General features: G+C 40.0%; 1 protein-coding gene across 14 annotated transcripts in view; it reads left to right on the top strand.

The window, feature by feature from the left end:
• The window catches only part of NFIA (nuclear factor I A), a 369,091-nt gene that overhangs the window by 228,411 nt on the left and 117,471 nt on the right, over positions 1 to 23,209 (top strand). For 11 of the 14 annotated variants that reach the window (XM_054512839.2, XM_054512843.2, XM_045897554.3 and 8 more), the window contains one exon: positions 14,228 to 14,302. In XM_054512839.2, the coding sequence (XP_054368814.1) occupies positions 14,228 to 14,302 (75 nt within the window). Of the gene's footprint in view, positions 1 to 13,236; positions 13,300 to 14,227; positions 14,303 to 15,245; positions 15,447 to 23,209 lie in introns of those variants that run through there. The other 3 variants (XM_054512844.1, XM_054512846.2, XM_045897563.3) reach the window with 3 other exon arrangements.

The following is a 23,209-nucleotide window of genomic DNA, read 5'->3' as shown; positions in this document are numbered from 1 at the left end:
AGGAATTATAAATAATTATATTTTTATGAACATATTTGTAAATAAATATAGAACTGGATTTCTAAAGTTTAACTCTGTTTATTAAAATAATGGATTCTAAGTGCTGTTATATCTCACTTTATTTTTTTAAAGATTTTATTTATTTATTTGACAGATAGCGAGAACAGGAACACAAGCAGGAGGAATGGGAGAGGGAGAAGCAGGCCTCCCGCTGAGCAGGGAGCCCGATGTGGGGCTCGATCCCAGGACCCTGGGGTCATGACCTGAGCCTAAGGCAGATGCCTAATGACTGAGCCACCCAGGCGCCCGTATATCTCACTTTAGAAAAACCTAAGAAATGCCAGAGGACTTGCTTTTAATGATAAGTTTTGTGTTACTTGCTTTAGAAAATACTTTTATTTTTACTCAAAAATTCACTCAAAATTATATTATCAACATTGTTATTTATATACACAACTTTTCTGTGAACCCCTACATAATTGACTACTCTGTGTCAGAAGAACATAGTTATTTCTACCTGTTGTTTCTTTTAAAGTTTCCTACAGAATTCAAGATCTAAGATATAAAGAATATATTTACTATTTATAAGAGCAGCGACTGTTTTTTGAACACATTCTGTGTCTTGGGCTCTTTGCTAAGCAGTCTGAGTGCATTATCTCATTATTCCTAACAAAGTTGTGGTAAGCGCGACCATTAGTGACATTTTACAGATGAGACAACTGAGACTTAGGATATTCAGGACCCAAATTTCCCTACTACCTTCCCTCCTGCTATATTTTATGTAAAAAATACCTTGCAAATATAATTTTTGAAGGACAAGATAAATGAACATGTCGAGATACTAATCCCTTTACAAGAGAAAAGAAATACATTGCCAGTTTGCCTTGATTTGTACTTAGCCTAGAGTGTTTGGGTTTTCTGATCACAAGTGACTAAAAACTACGAAACTGAATGTGTTTGATAATTTCTAATCTTAAAGTAGATATGTAATTTATTTCAGTTCAAAAGTAAGTCTGGAGAAGCTTGCTCAGTGAGGCAGAATTAGCTTCATTTTGAGCAAATTTTCATAACTAATGGTAATAACTCGCTGAGAAGAATGGACACTGGCAGGCTACATCTTGGTTGCAAGCTGACCCTTTGAGGGAATGTTCTTAGCAAAACACTCACTTCAGCGGAAATTAGGTCAGCCTTCTGGAACATTTATCACGTATACCTGTCACCAGCAAGACCCAGTCCTTAAAGTGAACTGAGATCACAAGCCATGGTCCCTTCTGCTCTGAGTTGCAAAGGAGACTCTAAACCAATAGTTCTACAAATATCTGAGCTTGGCAGAAACTCCCATAAAGCCAAAGCCAACGCTCATATAGTTGCTGTGGGAATTGAATTCCTTAATACTCTGTTTATAGAATTTTGAAACGGCAAATGGATTTGGTCTGTTCTGAAAAACAATCTGTCCCATGGCTTATTTGGAATAACATCTAGAGTTGCTATAGAAGGATGTAAGCAGACAACCCATGTCTGATTTGGAAGCCAGTTTCACCAGCCCCTGTTTGTCCCTTACTACACAGCCAGGTTGGTCGTCTGCCTGACTCAAGGTATTATTTGCATTTAAAAGAAAGGCCATCTCCTACTGAAGCTAAGAAGTTGCTAATTTGATCTAGAAACTAGAGTAGTTAGCAAAATCCAGAGCTAGAGGAGTTAACAAAATCTGGAGCAATAGAAGTTAAGATGGAGTGTATGGTAAAACCAAAACAACGCAAATGAGTCATAATCCAGTGTCCTTTCAGTAATCATGTGGCATCATCCTGTTGGTTTCAGAGCAATGTCAGCAAGTATGAGTATCGTACATAGGAATTGGAGATTGCATCTGTGACAGTTTAGGTGCATTTCAGCTCAATGAATGTCATTCATTGAGAGTCTTAGGGATTGAAATGCCCACGTTCAGCAAGCAGTCAAATCTCTCTATCCAGTGGGTTGAGTTACCTTATCTGGGAAAGGAAATAATTACTTACCTTCTTCATGTGCTCTCGTTGGGCAAACACACCTACTGACTTCACTAAAAAATTGCTAATGAATATGTGAATTTGGTTGAAGAAAAAGATGAAATTATTGAATGTGTGTGTAAGAATCTACCTGTGCATCTCAAGAAGAATAGAAAGAATGAGTGGATAAGAAGCAGTATTTCATCTCTGTGCCTACTTGTCATCCACGGCGTGAGGACCCACCATGTGGTATACACAGTACAAATGGTGGAATTAAAAAGATGAAAGAGAGACAGTTCCCACTCTCACTGAGCTCTTAAGTTGTGTGTCTGCACACGTGTGTGTCTGTGCATGACACGTCCTTAAACAAAAAACAATCATACCCTGTGTGAAACGCCACAGAAGTTATTTTGAAACTCAGGAGAGGAACTCAAGAACTTAAAGAAGTTTTGTCTGAGACGAGTAGGTTGTAAAACAAAGTTTGGTTTTTAACCGTATCCATAAGAAGGAGGGCCTGTTAACATATGAAAGCCTGGAAGATTTGAGGGGCTGACGGGATAGTGGGTATGGAAGAAATCTACCAACGATGATTTCTTGCTGGAAGAATTAAAAGGAAAAAAAAAAAAAAAAAGCCAACTTTCATTATCACACCCTATTAAGCCAGGACCGGGAAACAATTTCTAATCAGCACTCCGATCTGGGCAGAGATTCTGCAGTCTTTTGTATCAGGCCTCAGATCCGTGTTCTCTATTCACACATGCTCACTTCCAGCTGTTGTCATTGAAATCCCACATAATCTTTCAAGGTCAAAGGGCAGTCACCCATGGCTGCTACAGTTAAAAGGTTATGCTGATTTCTGTTGTCAAATATTGGCCCTTTTCTCTTCACAATCACTCCCATTCTACTTTTTTTTTTAACAAGAAAAATCCAGCCTAGAATTGTATTACATGACTTTAAAGTCTTAAAAGTGTTTCTCCATTGTGCTAACATGACATGGCCCGAACAGTGTAATTCATTCTGTTATATTCACAAAGAATTTTCTGGTACTTCTAAAATACTTTGTGTTTGTGCTAAGCCAGCAAACTTCAAAGTTTGTGGCATGCTGTAGTATCTGCAGAAATGTATAATATAGAGTCTATAATTTAATAAACGCTGTGAATTATGGCATCAGTAATTAAGTAGTTGCCGGATAAGAGAACAAGAATTACACGAAGCAAATGACTTTTTAAAAAGATGAGCGCTCTTTGTATTTTGTGGTTCTAAACATTAACTAATTTTATTATGTATTTGGAAAACGACATCTACCTGTTTGTAATTTTCTTTTGCTTTTTGTAGTCTTGGACAAGGAATTGCAAGGATTCTTTTAGAATACATTGCTTCAACTCATCGATGATTTCCTTTCCAAGCTTGGTGAACAAACATCAGTGTCTTAAAATTAGCACATGGTCCCTGGTCATCTTCTTTCCTTGATTGCATGTGTCCTCAGGTGGTTTAGCAAGCAGGGCTCTCTGTAATGTTTCATAGCCATGTGAATTAAACCTAAAAATGAAGAACAGGACAATGCACATTAAGGTTTTTTTTGCTGTTTTACATTCATAATCCAGGGTAGCCTTCGGGTGATCCAGTTTCATGTCTGTTTCAATTAAGGTAATCAGTTTCCGATGTATTCAGAGAATAAATTTCCTTATTTTTTTCTCCAGTATGTGTAAGAGTTCATAAACAGAAACTAAAGCTATTACAGATAGTTTGATCTATTTGTAGATTACCAGTTATTACTGTCCAAGTTTAGAGAAAACTTTGACTCAGAACATAAAAACAATAAAGTTGCTTAAAAAAAACCCATTAATTCAAAACCAGGTTAATTAAAAAATCCTTTAAAAAAAGTACTTCTAAGTCCATTAAAAAACACAAAATTAATCTTAAAATACTTATAAAATACTAACTTTATTATGCTAATGATACTGGAGTTTACTTTTGTTAATAATATGAAGCAAAATTTTCTTTCTTTTTTTTAAGTTTTTTTTTTTTTATGGTGCTTCAGAAAAACATTCTGTAAAGCAAGTGTTTCTCTGTTCTTGTACATAACTAATTTGTAATTGGCTCCACTTGCTAAGTATCTATTTCTGCTTATGCGAGCCCTTATAAAGGTATGACTCTAAATGTTTAGGGACAGTGGGGAAATTAATTTGTTGACATGACAAAACTATGAAAGAAAGGATATTTAGCCTAGAGGAGAGAAAATTAGGGGCCGAGGCTATCTTCAAATACTTGAAATGTAGCAAAATAGAAGAGAGATTAGATTTATTCTGGCCTGTTCCAGAGGATAAAATTGAGGTAAAGAAGAGAAGTTACAGGAAGGCAAGCATATTAAACGAATTACTATTTTTAAAATCAGCCTTCATTACTTTATTAAAAGCCTTTGTTACAACACAATGATGATTACTGTTACTGATGATCTTTAAGATCTCTTCGCTTCCAGTTCATTCCATGTTGCCGTGCATTCAATGTTTCTAAACATGCAAATAAGTAAAAATCGTTTTTCACTTTTTATTTAAATGTTTTGCTATCTGTTAGACATCATCCTTTAATTAAGTGCTTAATCCTTGTAACTCAAACTCATAAACCCTCTTTATGTGAAGTCATTGAGCAATCAAATTTAATTTAATGAAATACTACTCTTCCTTTATTAAGTGCAGGAATTGGTGAAAAGATGTGATAAGGCCTTTGGGTTAGACTGAATAAATCAAGTCTCTGGTATTATATATGATAGATAAACATGCAGTAACATTTATTATGTAAAGTGAACTAAATGAACCTGTGTTCTAATCCTAAATTCTGCCACTAGCTGTGTGACCTTCAGCAAGTCACTTAAGCTCTCTGAGCGTAAGCTTCCTTTTCTATAAAATCAGACTGTTGCCAACTACACAGAGTTGCAGCAGGAATTAAGAGCTAATATGTCCAAAGTGCATAGCACGGTGCCAAACACATAAATGCCAGATAAAGGAAAGCTACACTTTTGATGAAAATCAATACTATCTAGAGAGGTTCTGGGATAAATTTTTCAGATAAGTAGCCTACCTTTACAACACCTGTTACAGGCTTGATCCATTTTCCTGATGTAGATGTGTTAGAATGATTGCAAGTAAAGACATGGAGTGTCCTTGGGCCTTGCATGAAAGTGTGAATTAGCTCGAAGAGTTCAGATTCTACTTCCCCCTCAGCACATTGGTGTGTAAACCAAATGGGGAAAATAGGAAAAGGAGCAGAACAATCTATATAAAGAATGGTATTTGCCAGAAACAGATGGTATCCTTGTCAAGTTATTTGGGAAATCGTGAGTTAAATAATATTAAGAAACTTTGGGGCACCTGGGTGGTTCAGTCAGTTAAGTGTCAGACTCCCTGCTCAGCGGAGAACCTGCTTCTCCTTTTACCCCTCCCCCCTGACTTGCGCACGTGCGCGCTCTCTCTCTCTCTCTCTCTCTCTCATGCTCTTTCTCCTGCTCACTCTCTCTCAAATAAATAAATAAAATCTTTAAAAATTTTAAAGAAATAATATTAAGAAACTTTATTTATTGCAGGAACTCTCAGAGGCTTTAACGTGTAAATATTTCTTGTTGTTCTCCAAGGGTGGGTGTGATGGTGTTTTCTGAATTTATTTTACTAAGGAAATCTTTATTGTACATATATTGGTATCTTTGTTTTTATTTGTTTTAAAGATTGTATTTATTTATTCATGATTTTTTAAAGATTTTATTTATTTATTCATGAGAGACAGAGAGAGAGAGAGGCAGAGGCAGAGGGAGAAGCAGGCTCCCCACGGAGCAGGGAGCCCGATGCGGGACTCAATCCCAGGACCCCGGGATCATGACCTGAGCTGAAGGCAGACGCTTAACCGACTGAGCCACCCAGGCATCCCTGTTTTTATTTGTTTGTTGTGGGGCATTTGGGGGGACTATTGTACATAAAACATTTGGGGAAGCACTGATATGAATTCTAATGTGGAGGAGAGAGCATATCAAAATTTGGAGAATAGCAAGTGAGACATCTTGGCTGCCACATATAGAGTATATATTTAGGAGGTATTGGAAGTATACCTTAAACACTGGAAAGGTGTCCTAGAGGACAGATTTTGAAGGGCTTTAACTACCTAGCAAAGAATAAACTTAATTCTCAAAGAAATCATGAAATACTCATGGCTTTTTTTTTTATCAGACAAAAGACACCGACCATCCATCCATTCTCTCCCTACCATGCTAGTAGATTAACGTGGAAAGAAAATGCCTAGCAAGCTTTGTGTGCCTACAGGGGCCTTACAGATCATTACGTAAATGAAATATAATAAAGACTGTTGGGGAGTGTGGCATATTTTTAAGTTCATGTCCAGTTTAAAAACATCCATATGTAAAAAAAAAAAAAAAAAAAAAAAGAATACTGTGCCAGCCAAGCAAAATATGCTGGCAGACTGGAATTGGCCTTTGGGCTGCTGATTCGTGACATTTTAGATTCTAAAGGGAAAGGTTGGCACTTATGTTGGTTAAGGTAAGTGGTAGGCTGCTGTAACAAAGAGACAGAAAAAAAATGCAATGGTTTAAGTACACTAAAATTTCGTTTTCTTTTTGGTAACTCTTGCAGATGAGCAGGCTAAGTTGGCAGGGTAGTTCTTCACATTGTCATTCAGGGTTCCATGCTCCCTCTGTCCTACTGCTCTGCCATCCCATGGGCATGGTCTTTGTCTTCGTGGTCGAAACTGTTCTAGTTCATAAAAAGAGGAAGAAGAGTGCCTAGGGCAGGAATTTCTTTTCAGGCAGGTCGGGTAGAAGTTGACTGTATCACTTCCATTCACTCCTGAAAGAGGCTAGGAATCTGGTCTGTAGCTGTCAATCATGGATACGTATGGACAGCCAGCAGACTTGGCACAGGACATTGCGATAGTCTTTCCTAGAAAGGTCTTATAAAAAGACCCACTCTTAGATAAATACATTACTGGAAATCTTGGTGTAAACATCTTTCTTAACTGAGAATGTCTTGCCCCCCCCCCCCCCACAGGAATAAAGACCTTGTGCTATTTTTTGCTGAATCCCCAGGGCCTAGGACTGTGCTTGCCACATAATAGGCATCCAATAAATATTTGATGAATGAAAGCAGTAAACCAAATATTGACTTTATGGATATGGCAGAACAAACAAACTAAAAACACAGATTAGGTACCTGTATGGAATAATAAATACCTGAGCAAGGCAGGGAAACTTGGGGCAACAAAGAAAGGAATCAATATAGTACATAAGTCCCATGACACATCTTCTAAAATAGCTTCTTGACTCATCCTCCTTTTCAGCTAAGACTACATTATTCCCATACTAGAGACCATTCCTTGATGTGTTGTGATAAACCAGGATCACGATAACCATATAAAACCATAATGCATTTATAAAACCCTTTTCATCTGAGAATCTCAAAACACCTCTTTCGTATTATTAGTTGACAAATACCACTTTGTTTTACAAATTCTCAGACACAACTTTCTAGATATAGAAATATTTAGCCAGCAATGTAGATCAGTCTTTTGATGTTTACCGTAAGCAGGCTACCGAATGAAACTCCGCCATTGTAAAGATTAATCACACGAACAGAATGTCTATGTTATTTTTATTGCTACTACATTCTTTTTAGTAGCTGTCCAAATTTTTGGCATTTGATGTAATATTAGGAATTATTCTAAAAATAGTATCTCATTATCAATGAATGACAAAATAAATACTCAATGCATAGTCATCAAAAATGGGACGAAAATTTTAGAATGTGGGCTTAATGGACCACCCCATCTTTTAAAAACCTGTTTTCTAAGATATTCCAAATTAAGAGCACAGAAGTAAGGCATCCCTGGAGGTAAGCTAATAATAATTTCCCTTGTGCTTTAGAGGGCTACTAAATCTGGGTATCTCAAGTCACTCAAATGGGTCACTGATAAATATTTATTACACACCTAGACCAAGTGATTGTGCTGGGCGCTGTGGACAGTGTAAAATTATGAGATCCAACCATGCCCTTGCTGGGTTTGTTGTAGGGGGCAGAGCTAAGATAGATAAACAAAGAACTCCCACATAAGGTAGAAAGACATAGACAAGTAGAGCAGAAGTTCTACTCAACGGTATTGACTGAGCACACCTAAAATGTATTGACTGTGGGGAAAGGGAAAAATGAAGGAGCCACATTCCCTTTCCTCAGGTGGCGCGTACACCAATGGGGGGAGTTTGCACAAGGAGAAATTAAAATTCCAGGGAGGAGCAGCGTGGTTAAGGTAGACTTTTCTTTAGAAGGATGAGTGTGTAAATTCTGTGAGAGCAGTGTCCTCAGGACTTAGCACAGAGCCTGCACATCGCAAGCAGGCTCCAATACTTACAGAATATAAGTGCATGAGAACAAGGGGCCCCTTCTCCTTTTGAGTAGCCCAAACACAGGCATGGAAAGGCCTGGTCATTGGCTTGTCTTTTCCTGGTGATGGAACCTTATTTACCAAGGGGAGAATAGAATAGAGATGCATTCTTTTTGATGAAATGACCTGTGTGTTGCAGTTTGTCTGCATCCTGATGAGCCAGATGAGATTTGATCATTTAGAGCTGAGAGCCCTTTGCTATCCCAACAGGACAAACAGAAATACCATCTAGTGTGTCAGTGTACCTCCTCGAATACATTCTCTGCCTCATGGACACTCAAACTTCCTCTCAAGACCAACCCTCTGGATGGTTTGTCCCAAGCTGTTACTCCCCCTCCACCTCTGAGCAGTTCTGCAAGGTTACCTGTCTCTCTGCAAATCGAACTTTTTTTCCTTCCCTGCTTGTTAAGGTAGATAGATGTTCAGTCCCTTCGTGAGATGAGATTTGGTTCCCATATAATGGCATTTTCCATAATAACTGCTGATATCATTGAGGTAAAGAGAACTGCTTTTCCTAACCACGCATAAAAGAATTTGGCTTTTTATATTTCTGCCTCTCTTAGAAAGCCTCATCTCCCCAGTGTGAGTACGACGGACTCCAAGGTATTGAAATCTGTACCCTAATTGGGAATTCATTGAACATGATTTCAATGAATGAACTTTTTTAGCCATTTTATATAAAATGAGAAAGGATCTGCTCCTCCTTTTGAGCTACAATACAGTTGCTCCTGAACAGTAGTTCAGAATGCACTCATTTCTGAGAGACTCTATTCAAAATGTAAATCTTGGGACCTTTCAGGGACGTTTAATCAGCTTTCCAACTGAGGATCTTTTAGTGTGAACATCGAAGTTCAGAATTACTGAAATTGACCTTTTTATTTTCTTTTCCATTTTTCTCTCATCTTGCAATAAAGTAGAACACCCAGATTAGTGTTATTTCCCTGAAAGTCATTTTTATGATTTGGTCTGTGTTAGCGAGAATGAAATATTAATCTGCTCAAGTTTGCTTAGTAATTACATTAGACGTGTCACTTTTTCCATCATTTCTTAAGTTTCATTTCTCATTGCTTTCTTCCTCTAGAGTTCACCCGTGGGTTTCCAAATAATTGGTGAAGGAGCAAAACCAGTTTCATAATCCCTTAAAGTTACATGGAGTGTTTACATGTACCTTTTCCCGGGGACACATTACAGATGAGATGGTCACATCAGGACTTGTGAAATCATTCTACTTTTTATTTTAATTTTTCTGATTATTGTACAGTCACCTATAGTCCACCCTCTAAATTACACGCATTCTACTAAAATCAGCCTGAAGGAGCAGGTTGCTCAGAGGACAAGGAGGATCCAATCATGATTTTTTGCAGCGACTTTCTCAGGATCACACAAGATTCTACTTTAAGCTTGGGACTAGACTCTTTTTTTTTGGCCCCTTAGGTCCACTAAATCATGCTGCCCTTTAATTCTGTTTTAATTCAGTCCCCCAACATAGGAACCACAATCACAACAATAGGACAACCCCACAGGCATTTCTCATCAGAGAACCTGATGTCACCTTCTTGATTGGAAGCTCCATCCTAAATGGATCGGCTCTTCAGCCCTTCTCCTGTTTAGTCTGGAGGGACTATTTGGATTGTTCACTTTAATAGTTTTCAGATGTACATTGGCTCCATTTTAGTTCAAACTACATTGCTAGAGATGAGAGAGAGAGAAAGAGACAAAAATAAAGTTCTGTCAACATTTCTATAAAAAGGAAAATAAACATCCTTAGGCCCAAATTGGGTTGTGTTCCCTCAGAGACACCCCTGGAGTGCTTACTCTATACCAGGCACTGTGTTAGGACCTGGAGGCACAGAAGACGTTCTTTCTCAACGGGCCCACAGTCTAATATGAGAAAAAGACAAAATTACAGTTCAGTGTGCTGGGTCCTAGATTAGAGGTATACTCCGTACACCTGGTCAGTACTGAGAAAAGAGAAAAGGAGTCTTTGCCAGTGGCACAGGTAACCAGGAAAGGCTTTTGATAGAATGACAACAAAGCTGAGTCCTAAAGGACAAGTAGGAGGTTGGCCAAGCAAAGTGCCGGAAGGACAGAGACCTTCCAGGAAGAGGGAACAGTGAGGGGAGAGGAGTGAACCAGGACCATGGTGAAGCAAGTATTCCCTTAGGCCCATGGGGTAGGGCCAGAAGAGAGAGAGAAGAGATTTTTTTTAAAACAAATGAGTGGGAACACCTGGGTGGCTCAGTCAGTTGTGTGTCTGCCTTCAGCTCGGGTCATGATCTCAGGGTCCTGGGATCGAGGTTTGCCTTGGGCTCCTGGCTCATCAGGGAGCCTGCTTCTCCCTCTGCCTGCTTCCCCCTCTGCGCCGCTCCCCCTATTTGTGCTCTCTCTCTATCTCTGACAAATAAGTAAATAAAATCTTTTTTAAAAAAATGAGCATAGAGAGGAAAATAGAGGCTGTCAAGGTTGTATGCCATGTGATAGAATTTGTGCTATTCCCCGTGCTCTCTGTGGGGCTCTTACAAGATTTCTGACAGGGCAGTGAGTTCTGAACACATTGGATTTATCTCAGATTCTCCAGCATCTCATTCTTTCCTACCCCAGGGCCGTTGCACATGCTAATCCCACTGCCTAAAGAGCTCTTTCCCCTTCTTCTCCTGGTTCTCTCCTTAGTGTCTCTCAGATGTCAGCTCTTAAGAGAGACCTTCACTAACCACCCTTTCTAAAGTGTTTCCTAGTTATTTTCTTTATTTCATTTATACCGTTTATAATTTTTAAAATAATTTATGTGTTCCGCTATCTCTAATCCTAGACTGTAAATTCCCTGAATGTGGGAGCTGTATCTTGAACCCCTAGCGCAATGCCTGGCTCATGGTAGGTGCTCAATAAATATTTGTTGAATAAATGAATGAGCCTTCAGATTTGCTTGTTAGTGAGACAGCTCTGGCTGTAGAGTAGACAGTAGACTATGGAGAAGCCAGGACTGACAATAGAGAACATAGTTAGGAGGCTGCCCCATCAGACTGGTAAGAATTGGGAAAAGCCTGAGCCACAGACTTGGGGAGGGAAGGCAGGGGAGGGGGAATGGAGATGAACTTGGAGTTAATAGTAAAAAATGGAATCAGTGAGGATTAGTTGGATGTGGGTTTTTGTAAGAAGCAGGAGTTAGGGATGGCACCAAAACATAGAAAACAAGATGGTGGTGGATGGTTCTCTGAAGTAGGGAATTCCAAAGCATCAGAACAGGCTTGGGGAGGAGAAGAACATTGGACACATTGGCACTGGACATGTTGGGTCTGAGGATACCCATGGCTATCTGAGTAGAAATACCCCATAAACATTTTGAGAGAGCTCTTGGCAAAAGACAGAGATTTGAGAGTCATTGGCCTATAGAGTCATCCATCCACTCATTCAACAAGTATTCTCTTACTAATTGCTTTGTCCCAGGCATTAAATACAGTGGTGAATGAAACAAACGTTATTCTAGTTTTCATAAATATCAAAGTCAAGACTGGTAACTGATATCGTGGAAGCAGAGGAAGTAACTAGGAAATTTGTGCTATGGAGTGCAAACCCGGGAGAAACCACATCTAAGAGGTGGAGAGAAGAGAAGAGGCAATCCAGAGGTGATATTGGAATGAATGCTCGCAGGTGTTTCCCCCTCCTGAGTCCTTGCGCCACACGAAACTTAGTTTTCAAGATACAGTGCTTGCTTTTTTGGTGGCGCGAGTGAAGTGCGTGTGTTCACATTCACTCTGTACAGAAATTCTTGTGAAGTTGTCCTTAAAGTAAGGAATTTCAAAGGTTGGAACTGAAGCAAGTATCAGCCCGCAAGCAAGAGCCACAGACGGCGATGAACAAGAGCGGGACATCAACCCCGAGTTTCCCATTCAACCCTGCGTTTCCTCTCGCTAGATGTGTTTAAGTCAAATTTCATGTATGTTGTGGTTGGATTTCATTTGTTAGAGTCTGTGGGATTAATGTGATGTCAACGTCACAATAGGAAGAGATGTTATAGTCCGTTTTGCCGAGACCACTTTAGAGAATTTTTATTTATTTGCTTATTTTTATTTCTCAGCTCTCTTTATCCAAGGGACAACACCTCAGGCGCTTACCAAATTAAAGTCAACCAAAGACCTGGGTGGGGGTTGTTCAAGAGGTGAAATTTCTTAAGCACATCTTCAAATGAAAGTTTGCCATTTTACTTTTAAAAAGCAATTTATAGGGGCGCCTGGGTGGCTCAGTCGGTTAAGCGTCTGCCTTTGGCTCAGGTCATGATCCCAGGGTCCTGGGATCGAGTTCTGCATCCAGCTCCTTGCTCAGTGGGGAGCCTGCTTCTCCCTCTGCCTGCTGCCCCCCACCCCCGCTTGTGCGCTCTTTCACTCTCTCTCTCTCTCTCTCTGACAAATAAATAAAATCTTTTTTAAAAAGCAATTTATAGTTACTGCATGTTCTAGAAATTAGAGCTGTTTTATCTAAAATATCATAGATTGTGCTTGATATAAAAATTAACTGGAAAAATATTTTTAATTCAACAAAAAAATCTTTCTTAATTCTAATGCAACCAGAAAAAGAATAATTTGTCGGTACCTTTATAATTCTCCAAAACATAGTGATTTGTTGCATGTGTTTGTGTGCGTGACATTTAATGAATCTATTGGTGGGTAAACTATACCATAGGTAAATTTGCATCCCCTTGGTAGTGGGCAAAATCTATTTTTTGTCAATAACATAAATCTCACTTGCGGGCTGTTTGTTATATATTCATATTGACCTGTTTTCTTATGTTGCATTTCTTAAAAGTATGTTTCTTATTTCAAAGGACAGTTATTTTAAAAATCCCTTCGGCGAGCTTCTCCTTTGGCCCTGATTTTAAAGGAGGTGATTATGCTAACCCTAAAGACACATCTCAACTAGATTTTATATATCTGAGACTCAGAATCAGAAAACTTGAGAAGCAGAGAAGGAAACAACATATCCTAAATTATGTATTCCTTGCTATTTATAAGTTTTATGTTCCTGAATGTACCATAAAAATAAACAAGCAAATGATAAGAGATTGTAATAGCAGATATCTTAAAGGAATTAATTATATCCAGCAAAAATAAAGCAGATGCAAAATTCAAAGATTGTCATGTCGAACCATTGGTTTATTGTCTTTTCTCAAAGAAAAAAAAAGAGAGAGAGAAAAGACTCAACCCACCCCCTCACAAAAAACCCTCTTGTTCTCAAAACAAATCTAAATTTTTATTTGTGCTCAAAAGAATTTGTTTTCATGTTTCGAGGGTTGAGGCTTGCCTTTACTGGTTTGGCTTTTTCAAGATTTCACCCTGTGGTGCCTCTAAAAATGAAGAGAACATCTTTAAATCTTGTTTGATCTGAATGGGTGGATAGCTAATCCTGATCAGATGTTTCTTTAGAGAATAATGTTAAAAAACTGTTCTGGAATTTAGGTGCCCTGGCTGATTCCTAGGTAGGCTGTTTTCAGCCCAGCTGTTAAGGTCTCGGAGGTCAGCCAAGGTAACCATTTGTTTTAAATCTTCTTTTGTTTCAGATTTCCTGTTGAGTTTTTTTTTTTTTTAAACCATTTCAGAAATCACCCAGTTGTGTCAGAGCTTTCCATAGCCCCCAGATTCAAACCAGAAAACCAGCTATGTAACGAAATGACTGTCCCCGCCCACGTCAACTCTAATAGAGCAGAGTAGGAAATTAGACATTGCCCTTTTTAATCACAATGAAACTAATATTTAGAATTCTGTTGTCAGATGTCTTCTGTTTATGACGCTGTTTCTTTTTTGTTTTTGTTTCCCCAGGACATTTGGGCTTCCAAGACAGTTTTGTCACATCAGGTGTTTTTAGTGTGACTGAGCTCGTAAGAGTGTCACAGAGTAAGTATAATTTTGCTTTGATTTGGTACAGATTTGCCTTGGGTTTGTGCTGTCTGCCTCAGCCTCCAAGAGACATAAATAGCTTTCAGAATCCCTTTTCCATTTACCCATTGGAAGAATTTCGCCACGCAGTTTATTTGACAGCCAAGAATTTAAATCAGAAAAAATTAAATATCATTTTAATGTGAGACACAGGGAAAGAACTGAAATCCTGACTGTCTCACATATTCCCTACTTTATAGTGTGAACCTGGTTGAAAAAATTTCTGAGGCTTCCCTGGTTTCTAAGAAACTCTGCATTTTAAAAGAATTTGTTTGTGACCTTTAAAGAATGCTAATGCCCTCAGCCTGAGTGACACAGTATGGCATGATCATTACCGGCTTGTCAATAATCACCAACAACAATGAATTAAGAGTATCTGTCACCACCCTGTTGCATTGATCAAAGGGGTCATTGATTGTATTTTTGCTATGACATAATCCAGACAGTCCAAGGAGAAGGTATAGGATTCTCCCCTCCTCTCCCTCAGTCTCTCTGTCTCTGTTTCTCTCTGTCACACACACACACACACACACTTTTACTCTTGCCTTCCCTCAAAAACATCTTTTTTTTTATTTATTTAAATGCATACCTGCAATGAGTATAGTGTTGTGGGTGCCAACAAGAGGAAAATATAAGTAGAAAATATTAAAATTTTACTTTTTATTCTCCTCCTACTTCAAGAGACTACATTGTTAACATTGGTATCAACTGCATCAAATCCTTTGTGGAATGAGGTGGAGTAAAAATAAATACTTTCAAGTTCATACCCCCCATTCACTGCATTACAGTATTGCAAGATTGACTGAGTATACCAGTCCATCTCTGACAAGATGTTGGGTCAAGCAAGCCAAGCCATCCCTATCTCACAGGCTCAGATTCTGTCTATTCTTATTTCTTAAAGCTGGAAGACTATTAAGAATCCAGAAAGTGGGATATAAGATGGAAGCAGAGGATCTGGAGTCTGAGGGCTAGACGAAAAAATCTAATGACTGTTGAGCATTCACTATCTGCCAGACGCTATGCTATGTTTTCATGTATGTTGCATAAATTATCTTTGCAATAAACTTGTCAGATAAGTAATTACTCTAATTTTTTTTACAAATGAGCTAAATTGTGGGTCTATTTAAGTCATTTACCCAAAGTCAAACAGTGGGTAAATAGTTAAAGCTAAGTCTGTGTAATGCTAGAAAGTGTCCTCTTACGTGGACCCAAGGGGACTTGAAGAAATGTACAATGTGTGACGAGACAGGGAAAGTAGGGGGAAGTAACTATGAGTGTGGGAATTCTGGGAGCCGGGACCCTTGGTTGATGCTGGGGTGTTCTAGTGTTAGGGAGGCGGAACCATAAGGGATGAGGCATTAGGAGCAGGAGGGTGTGAGTTGGAATGGAGAAGTTGCTGCCGTGTTATCAAATGTGCTTAAAGTACCAACCAGTGAAGAAGAGACGAGATGACCTTGTTCTATCCCCAGGATATATGCTGCCTGCCCTCGCACAGCTAACTAGCCAGTCATTTACCATGGTCAAATAATGTATTTATAGATTAAAAAAAAATGTTTTTCACTTTGTAAGACTTTTAAAAAGGATCGCTATCCCACATTTTTCTTGTCATTTTAATAGTAGTAATATGATATAGATTATATATATACACACATATATATGTCATAATGGCATTACAGGGAAATACGTCCTTGAGCCCTTACTAAACATAGCCTTCAAGAGTGAAAAGAAAATCCTTTTAGCTCTAACATTGGAGCACCAGACCGTTTTATTCTACCCTGGCTGCTGTAATGCTTATATTTTGTCTTTATTACCGTCGGTGTCCCAAGGCCTGGGTGTTGTAGAGAAGGCCCATGCTGCTCAGGACTATCCCCAGAATCATGTCCCTCTTCCACTTTCCGTATGTCCCTTTAAGACCTTATATCCCAAGGCCTATCAGTTCCAAGCTAGATTAGACCTCCATTCAGTCTACATAGCATGGTTGCCAAGCGAATTCTAAACCTGCCTTCAAGACTGCCAGAGGGTAGGGGCAGACCACAGATTGAATTTGCAGAGGGACCTGGTTTTGTTTCCTGTCCCCATTTCGGGGGTTATGTTGCTGATGTCTGGCATCGTGAGCGTCCTTCGGCTCTTGAATGCTTTTCGATTCTGCACACTGCTGTGTAATCGCTGTAGGACTCACTCACACATGGCCTCGTGCTGACTAAAACTGTTGGGCAAGAGTGGGACTGGGCTGTGTCAGCTAAATCATGGCTTCAAGCCAAACTGCTGGCCAGAGCCCCCCTCCCTCTTGCAGATCTTTAATCCAGGTTTGTCGGGGTACATGTCACAAGAGAACCTCGGCTGCTGGGGTAAGGATCCAGCCCCCAGCTCAGGTCTCCTCACCCACACACCTTTCCGAGAGACTGAACACTCAAGCCGCAGGAGGAGTCAAAATCCTTAACCATTTCTTGCAGCCCTGCCCCCTTACCCGAGTTGGAAGGGCTCTATGTCCATGTTAGAGGTGCAGTGGACACTTTTTACAAATGAGTGGGGCTGGGGGGTGCATTCTGCAACCTTGAAGTAGAAATAAGCTAACTGGCGCACAAGTTGATTAAATGCATAATGTTAGCTCTGTTAGGAGCACAATACTAATATGAAAAATGACAGTAGCTAGCATTTATCAAGCATATACTATGTATCAGGCACTGTGCTAGGCACTTTGTAAACATAATCTCCATTCAGTCCTTCCACGGTTGCTGTTATTGTCCCTTTTTATAGATGAAGGAGACTGTGATGCTCAAAGAGGTTAAGAAACTTGCTCTTGTTACTTTGCTGTGCTCAGCTAGCTGACTGCAGACATTTTTGTCATGACCTCTCCTATAACTGCACTACAGAGCTAAACAGAATCCAAAGATTATGTGCTTTAATTAAAAATCATTTCTTGTTAGAGTTGATAAACTTTTAGATTATTAATCTGTGCATTAAAAAAAAGGTTAAAGCTATTTTCATACAAACAAAAACAACTAAAATACTTAATTAAATGTTTTCCCCCTGGATTTGTCTTCAGTTATGATTTTTTTAATGAATAGGCTTTATTTTTTTAAGAGCAACTTTAGGTTCTCAGTTTTAGGCTAACAAAAAGTACAGGATTTTACTGTTACGCTCCCCCCAATACAGTTTCCTCTATTTATTAACCTCTTTTGTTAATGTGGTACATTTGTTACAAGAAGTTTACATTAGGGTTCATCCTTTGCCTTGTAGGTTCTGTGTGTTGACAAATGTATCCATTATTGCAGTGCCTTACAGAACAGTCTCACTTCCTGAAAAATCACCTGCACTGCAGCCAGTCATCTGCCCACTCCCCCGAATTATTACTCATTCTATGAAGAGTTCGGCCTTTATCTGGATGTTTTTAATGGCCTCGGTGTCTTTGAATTTCTTCCACCCTGTTGCACATTTCTTCTTAACCCCCTCTTATTTATCTCAGCCCCACCCAGTTCCCCCAGTCACACTTATGAGCACATGTATGGCCTGGAAATGTCAAACTAATGGTGGCCGTAGTTTGAACATTTTCCCTCTTCCTGAATCTTTAGCATGCAATTTGAAAATTTGCTACTATAAATATTTACTTTCCTTGGGTTTCCAGTTAGTTTCTGTTTTTTGCTTTCCTCTTTTTAAATTTAATAGAGGAGGGAGGTGCGATTTCAGCATTTCCTCATGAGGATTCACTGAAATCACTATGTGCTAAGTTTGTTGTTTATAATCGTGTTACTACAGGGTGGCAATGGCAGAGAAACTCCAGAGAAAGCTGCTGGCTTAGCTTCACACGTTCAGAGGTGAGGGTCAGGCGGCAAGGTTGCTCGTCATTAAATTATACTGATCAGATGCATGGAGCTGTTAGAATCAGGGGCTCCTGCTGCAGTCTCACTAATTTCCCTCTCACCCTTGCCTCCTGCCTACCTACCTTTTCATTTTTTGCATTATCTAGAGTCCACGAAAGGCAAGAAAGGAGAGGTCTGTCTCTCTTCGCCACAAACAAAGTCCTGCAGCCTAAGAGTAGAGGTCTGTTGGCGCTCCTCCTACCTTTCCTACCCTGTGACGGGGCCATCTGAAAGTCGTTGTCTTTATTTATTACTTTGTTCCAGGAGAGGGTCGGGAAGGGGGAATACAGACCACTAGACACGGTGCCAGAGGGAAAGAGAGGTCTTCTCTGCTCCCGAGGAGGGGGTTTCCAAGTGCTAACAATGTGGTTCAGAATCACTAAAGTTGTGTTAGCATGATACTGTGAGGAAAAAGACAGGAACCATCTGTTGGAAGGGTTCTTACATGATGCTGCATTTTCAAACAAAGCCTCCAAGAAGCACTTTCAGATAGGTCTCTTTCCCATGAAGCCGCCACAAAGAGAGAGCCCCCTCGACCGGCTGCTAAGTGACCCCGCTTCGATGGTCGTCTCCGTCAGTACCCACTCCTGTTTATTTTGCACCAGTGTTTTCCTCAAAGTGTGTGCTTTGAGGCTGCCAAATATCCTTCCTGGGATGAACCCAGAAAAATCCTCCCGAAAAATCCACTACTTCTGCCCATTTCCTTCTAAAGTGCTGACTGTTTTACTTGAAGTTGGTGGGGTGACTCTGAAACCTTAAATACTTCACTGGGAAAGAGGAAAACCGCAAATACACACACGGGCCATTGTGACTCTGGCCTGGCGGGTTCTAGTTTTCTAGCAGTGGTTTGTACACCCGAGCGGGCTGCAAGGGTTAAGTAAACTTCGTGGCTAGGGATGACTTCATGGCCCTGGAATTTTGAAAAGCCAGGGTTCCCAGTACACTGTGGCCAGCCTTAGCGTCTTTGGGTGTAAAAACCACTCTCAGTTACCCAGACTGAATTTTTGGTTCCCGTTGCCCTGCTGCAGAATCTAGTAAATCCAGCAGCTGAACTGTCCTGGCTCTGCCACAAAGCCGGGCTGCTGGGTGGCTACAGGATTCCCGAGTTGTTTGTCATTGGCGGGGGGGCGCGGGGGGGGGGGGGGAGTGAGTAGAGCCAGGCGTCTGCCTCAGCCTGGCATGAGGTGGCACCCTAGTGGCTGTTTTCTGCCTTAGACATGTGCACTCTTTCTATATTTTCACACCGGAATCATCATTAGGATCCCAATTGCAGTTCATTTTTCAACTTCTTTTTGAAGTCTCGAGGCCCTTTGTGGAACTTTGAGTGCCCGTATCCGTGCGCTTGGGTTCTCTGGCCAGCTAATATAATAGGAACAACTGGCGGTATTCTAACCTGACACGCTGGAGCAAGGACAACAGACTTACCTCGGCTCCAAGGTACAACAAGAAAGTGAAGCTCTTTGATAGGAACAAGCCCAAACTTGGAAATTACAAAATGTTCTCGCAAAGACAGACTCACGAGGAAGTTTAGGTATAGGATGAGGGCTGCCCGACGTCCAGTCCGTTGGGGTGCCATTGAAAATAGTTGCAGGAATTTTAGGTCTTGGTTAAAAGAGAGGAGATCTGAAACTTTCCTTTCTGAGCAAGTGGCCTGTTCCTGCTCCTCTGCGAAGTAACATGAGAGTTGTGGTCATTGCGTGGAAATTAATTGTAAAATTAATATTCTTAGGCAGACCCTTCTTTCGAAAGAAGCCATTTGGGCTTGAGCATTAAAGGAAGAAACAAAAAAATTATAATAAAAAATAGACTGCAGCCCTCGCATGAACAGTGGCCATGACCTTGCCTTTTGTTTGCCATTACACAATTCAATGGCAGTCCACTCAAACTATGCTCTCGATCAATATCCTATTAAAGCAGCACAAAAAGTCTCCATAAACTTAGTGGTTAGCTATGTTTATAAATGGAACTCGGCATAATTAGATGGTCAATAGCAGGCTCTACTAGTAATTTTAAAAAGAACATCACACATTTTCTGTCTGTAGAAGTCAATGGCACCTCTTCCAGCTTGAGGGTATGGTGTGCCGCAGACAAAAGAGTGGGAGGCCCTTCAAAAAAATCATAATGCTTATCTTTAAATTGCAGTTTTTAAAGAAAATCTGTTAAGTTATGGACTAGAAAGTACTGATTGGCCCTATAATTTTGTTCCATTTTGCCTGCCTAAGCCACCTTATTCTGAATATATCGTGATACCGCAAATGTTTCCTAGTTTTAATCAGCCCCTCATAGGGAGATAAAATAATAAATATTGCCATACTCTTAGGAAGAAAAATATCAGTCTGGCTGGCTTAATTGAGTGGGTCTCCTCTGCTATAATTCAATAAATTTTCAAAATAAACCCTGAAGTTGAATTAGTTCAGAAGGATGTTTTGTTACACAGTTTTTTTTCTTGACATATTTGGGGTGACAATTTGGACAGGAAAGCCAGTGGCAAATGGAATGGGCTGGTGGTAATAGAAATTTTCACCAAACTACTCTTTCTTCTGAATCCCAGCTTACAGTATGGGTGGCCACGTGTGATTTTCCCCATTCTGTTCTCCTCACCCCATAGAGAAGGAACCACATAAAGTGAGAGGTGTCCCCATCCTTACTTACAAATTGCAACGTACGGTGTGCCCTGTGTTCGGCATGGGCCCTGGCAGTGGCTTTATGACCAGCATGGCAACTGAAATGAAAACTCTGGTCGTCTCCGTCAGTACCCACTCCTGTCAAAAGAGGCTTATGACATCAGCAGATCCATTGGTCAACTCGATGCTTGAAAGTCCCATTTTTTCTATTACACTCATCTTCTACAACCTTCCTGGTGAGGGTTGGTAGAGAGAGTTCTCATGGCAGCTTCTGGGGTCGGGTGGGGTGAGGCGGGGGGGAGGGCTTTTGTTTTCTGTTCTTAGCTGAAGCTCTTGCTAAATTGACCGGGCTATAAGCATTCTTATTTTAAAGATTGGACTCAAAGAGAAGCAAAACACATAACACCTTGATGTCCATACTAATTTGTTATCATGATCTCTATTCATATATTCATCTATTTCTAATCTTTTCTAGCTAATTCGTGGGTTATGTTTCCTAAGGGTAATACATTCTATAAAATCCATATTTAAGATGGTATCATAGTCCAGGATATAGAATTGGGGATCCGGCTCTGCCACTTTCCAACGTATGATTTTGGGTAATACTGAGCCCCTCCCAGCTATGTTCTTCTCATAGGTAACAATCCATTTGTTCAATCAACAAATATTTATTAAATACCAACTGTGTGCTGGGCCTGCATCAGAATGCTGGAAATAGTAATAGCTGTCAGGAGTGTTTTGAGGATTAAGTGAGAGAATGGCGCGTGTCTAGCATATAGTAAATGCTCCACAATGGTAACCACCATGCTCATCATTGAACAAAGCCTCTGTCCCTGGTCTTTTACTCTGTGTTCAGAGCTGATCCTTGAGGTGGCCACACTATCAACAAATTTATTAAGAATATGTTTGTAGGGCGCCTGGGTGGCTCAGTTGGTTAAGCGACTGCCTTCGGCTCAGGTCATGATCCTGGAGTCCTGGGATCGAGTCCCGCATCGGGCTCCCTGCTCAGCGGGGAGTCTGCTTCTCCCTCTGACCCTCCCCCCCCTCATGCTCGCTCTATCTCATTCTCTCTCTCAAATAAATAAATAAAATCTTAAAAAAAAAATAAAAAAAGAATATGTGTCTGTATGTACTCTGTGTGCATGTATAAATTAAGAAGGACTGATTTGAGATTCGAGTTCTAAAAGTCAATTTATTAGAAGGACCATTCTCGTGACCCCTTCAAAGTTAATAATTCTGTTGGAATAAAAGTATGCCAATACTAGACCTAATTCATCTGCTTTAAGAAACCAGAAAATTCTGACTCCTCAACTTTTTAGCCAAAGCCTATATGTCTGCGTTATTCTGGAAATTTCTCTTCCAGGGTATCTAATGGATAGCAAGATGTTTTAAAAATTCTCAATCTAACACTGACATATTAACAACTTTTTAAGTGGCTAGCCACACCTTGATTATTTTTTATCAGAGTTCTTTAAAGTAGTACTTAGTTTTATAGTATTTAGATTTTCCTTTCTTTTTTATTACGGACATAAAAATTCCCTGTGAGTAGCAGGGGCATGCTAGAGGTCATTACCAGCAATGTGATTTTTAGTAAACTTTTATTTATGTACTCATAAACCTCAATTTCCTTAAGAGCAGATATTCCTATCCAATGGATAACATTAGAAAACTAAAAGGTATTTTTGGGATTTCCAGAAGCCTGACAGAAATTCAGTATTACTCCCACAATAAGACCACAAATATTATTGACATTTTGGCTGGTATATATCATCCTAGCTAACTCTTGCTGATTAGGAAGACTGCTATTGGTGACACAGTAGGCACTTCCAGGATGAGATCAGTGTAGTCCACACTCAGCAAAGCCACCCATTAAGTGCAATACAGAAACTGAGTCAATGCAGTATGTGATTGATAGGAGTATATATTAACACCCAGGATCTTTCAGTGAATGGAGAAGGAAAAAAAAAGAGACAGTTCTTAGTGAAAATACTGAGACTTATTAAGACAAATCCAGACAGCTGGATTTGTAGGTTGTTGGGATGAGACTTTGCTGATACCGTTTGGTCTCCTAAGAGCTAATGGTCAGATAGTCCCAGTACACTCTTGGTGAAGGGGCTTCTGCTTAGAAGCCCTTCCTGGTTTATAGATCACTGTGGTAAAAAGACGTCTCAAGCCATCAACTCCATCCCCTGTCGGGGAAGACTTAATCCCATGGCTGAGGCTGTATCAGGTACTAAACAGGTACCACATTTGACCTCAACCGAAAGCTAAGATGAGATGATACTCTAAAATGCAGAAAATCAATCTCAGTCCCCAAGGCAGAAGCCACTAATGCAGGAGATCAGTCAGCACTGCCAACCCCACCGCGGATGGCTCTGCTC

Source organism: Mirounga angustirostris, unplaced genomic scaffold, assembly GCF_029215605.1.
Source record: "Mirounga angustirostris isolate CCGP_5_RB_7025 unplaced genomic scaffold, mMirAng1.0.hap1 SCAF_4, whole genome shotgun sequence".
NCBI classification, from domain to species: Eukaryota; Metazoa; Chordata; class Mammalia; order Carnivora; family Phocidae; genus Mirounga; species Mirounga angustirostris.
Note: the sequence above shows the minus strand (reverse complement) of the source record. Positions and strands in the feature narration are given on the sequence as shown.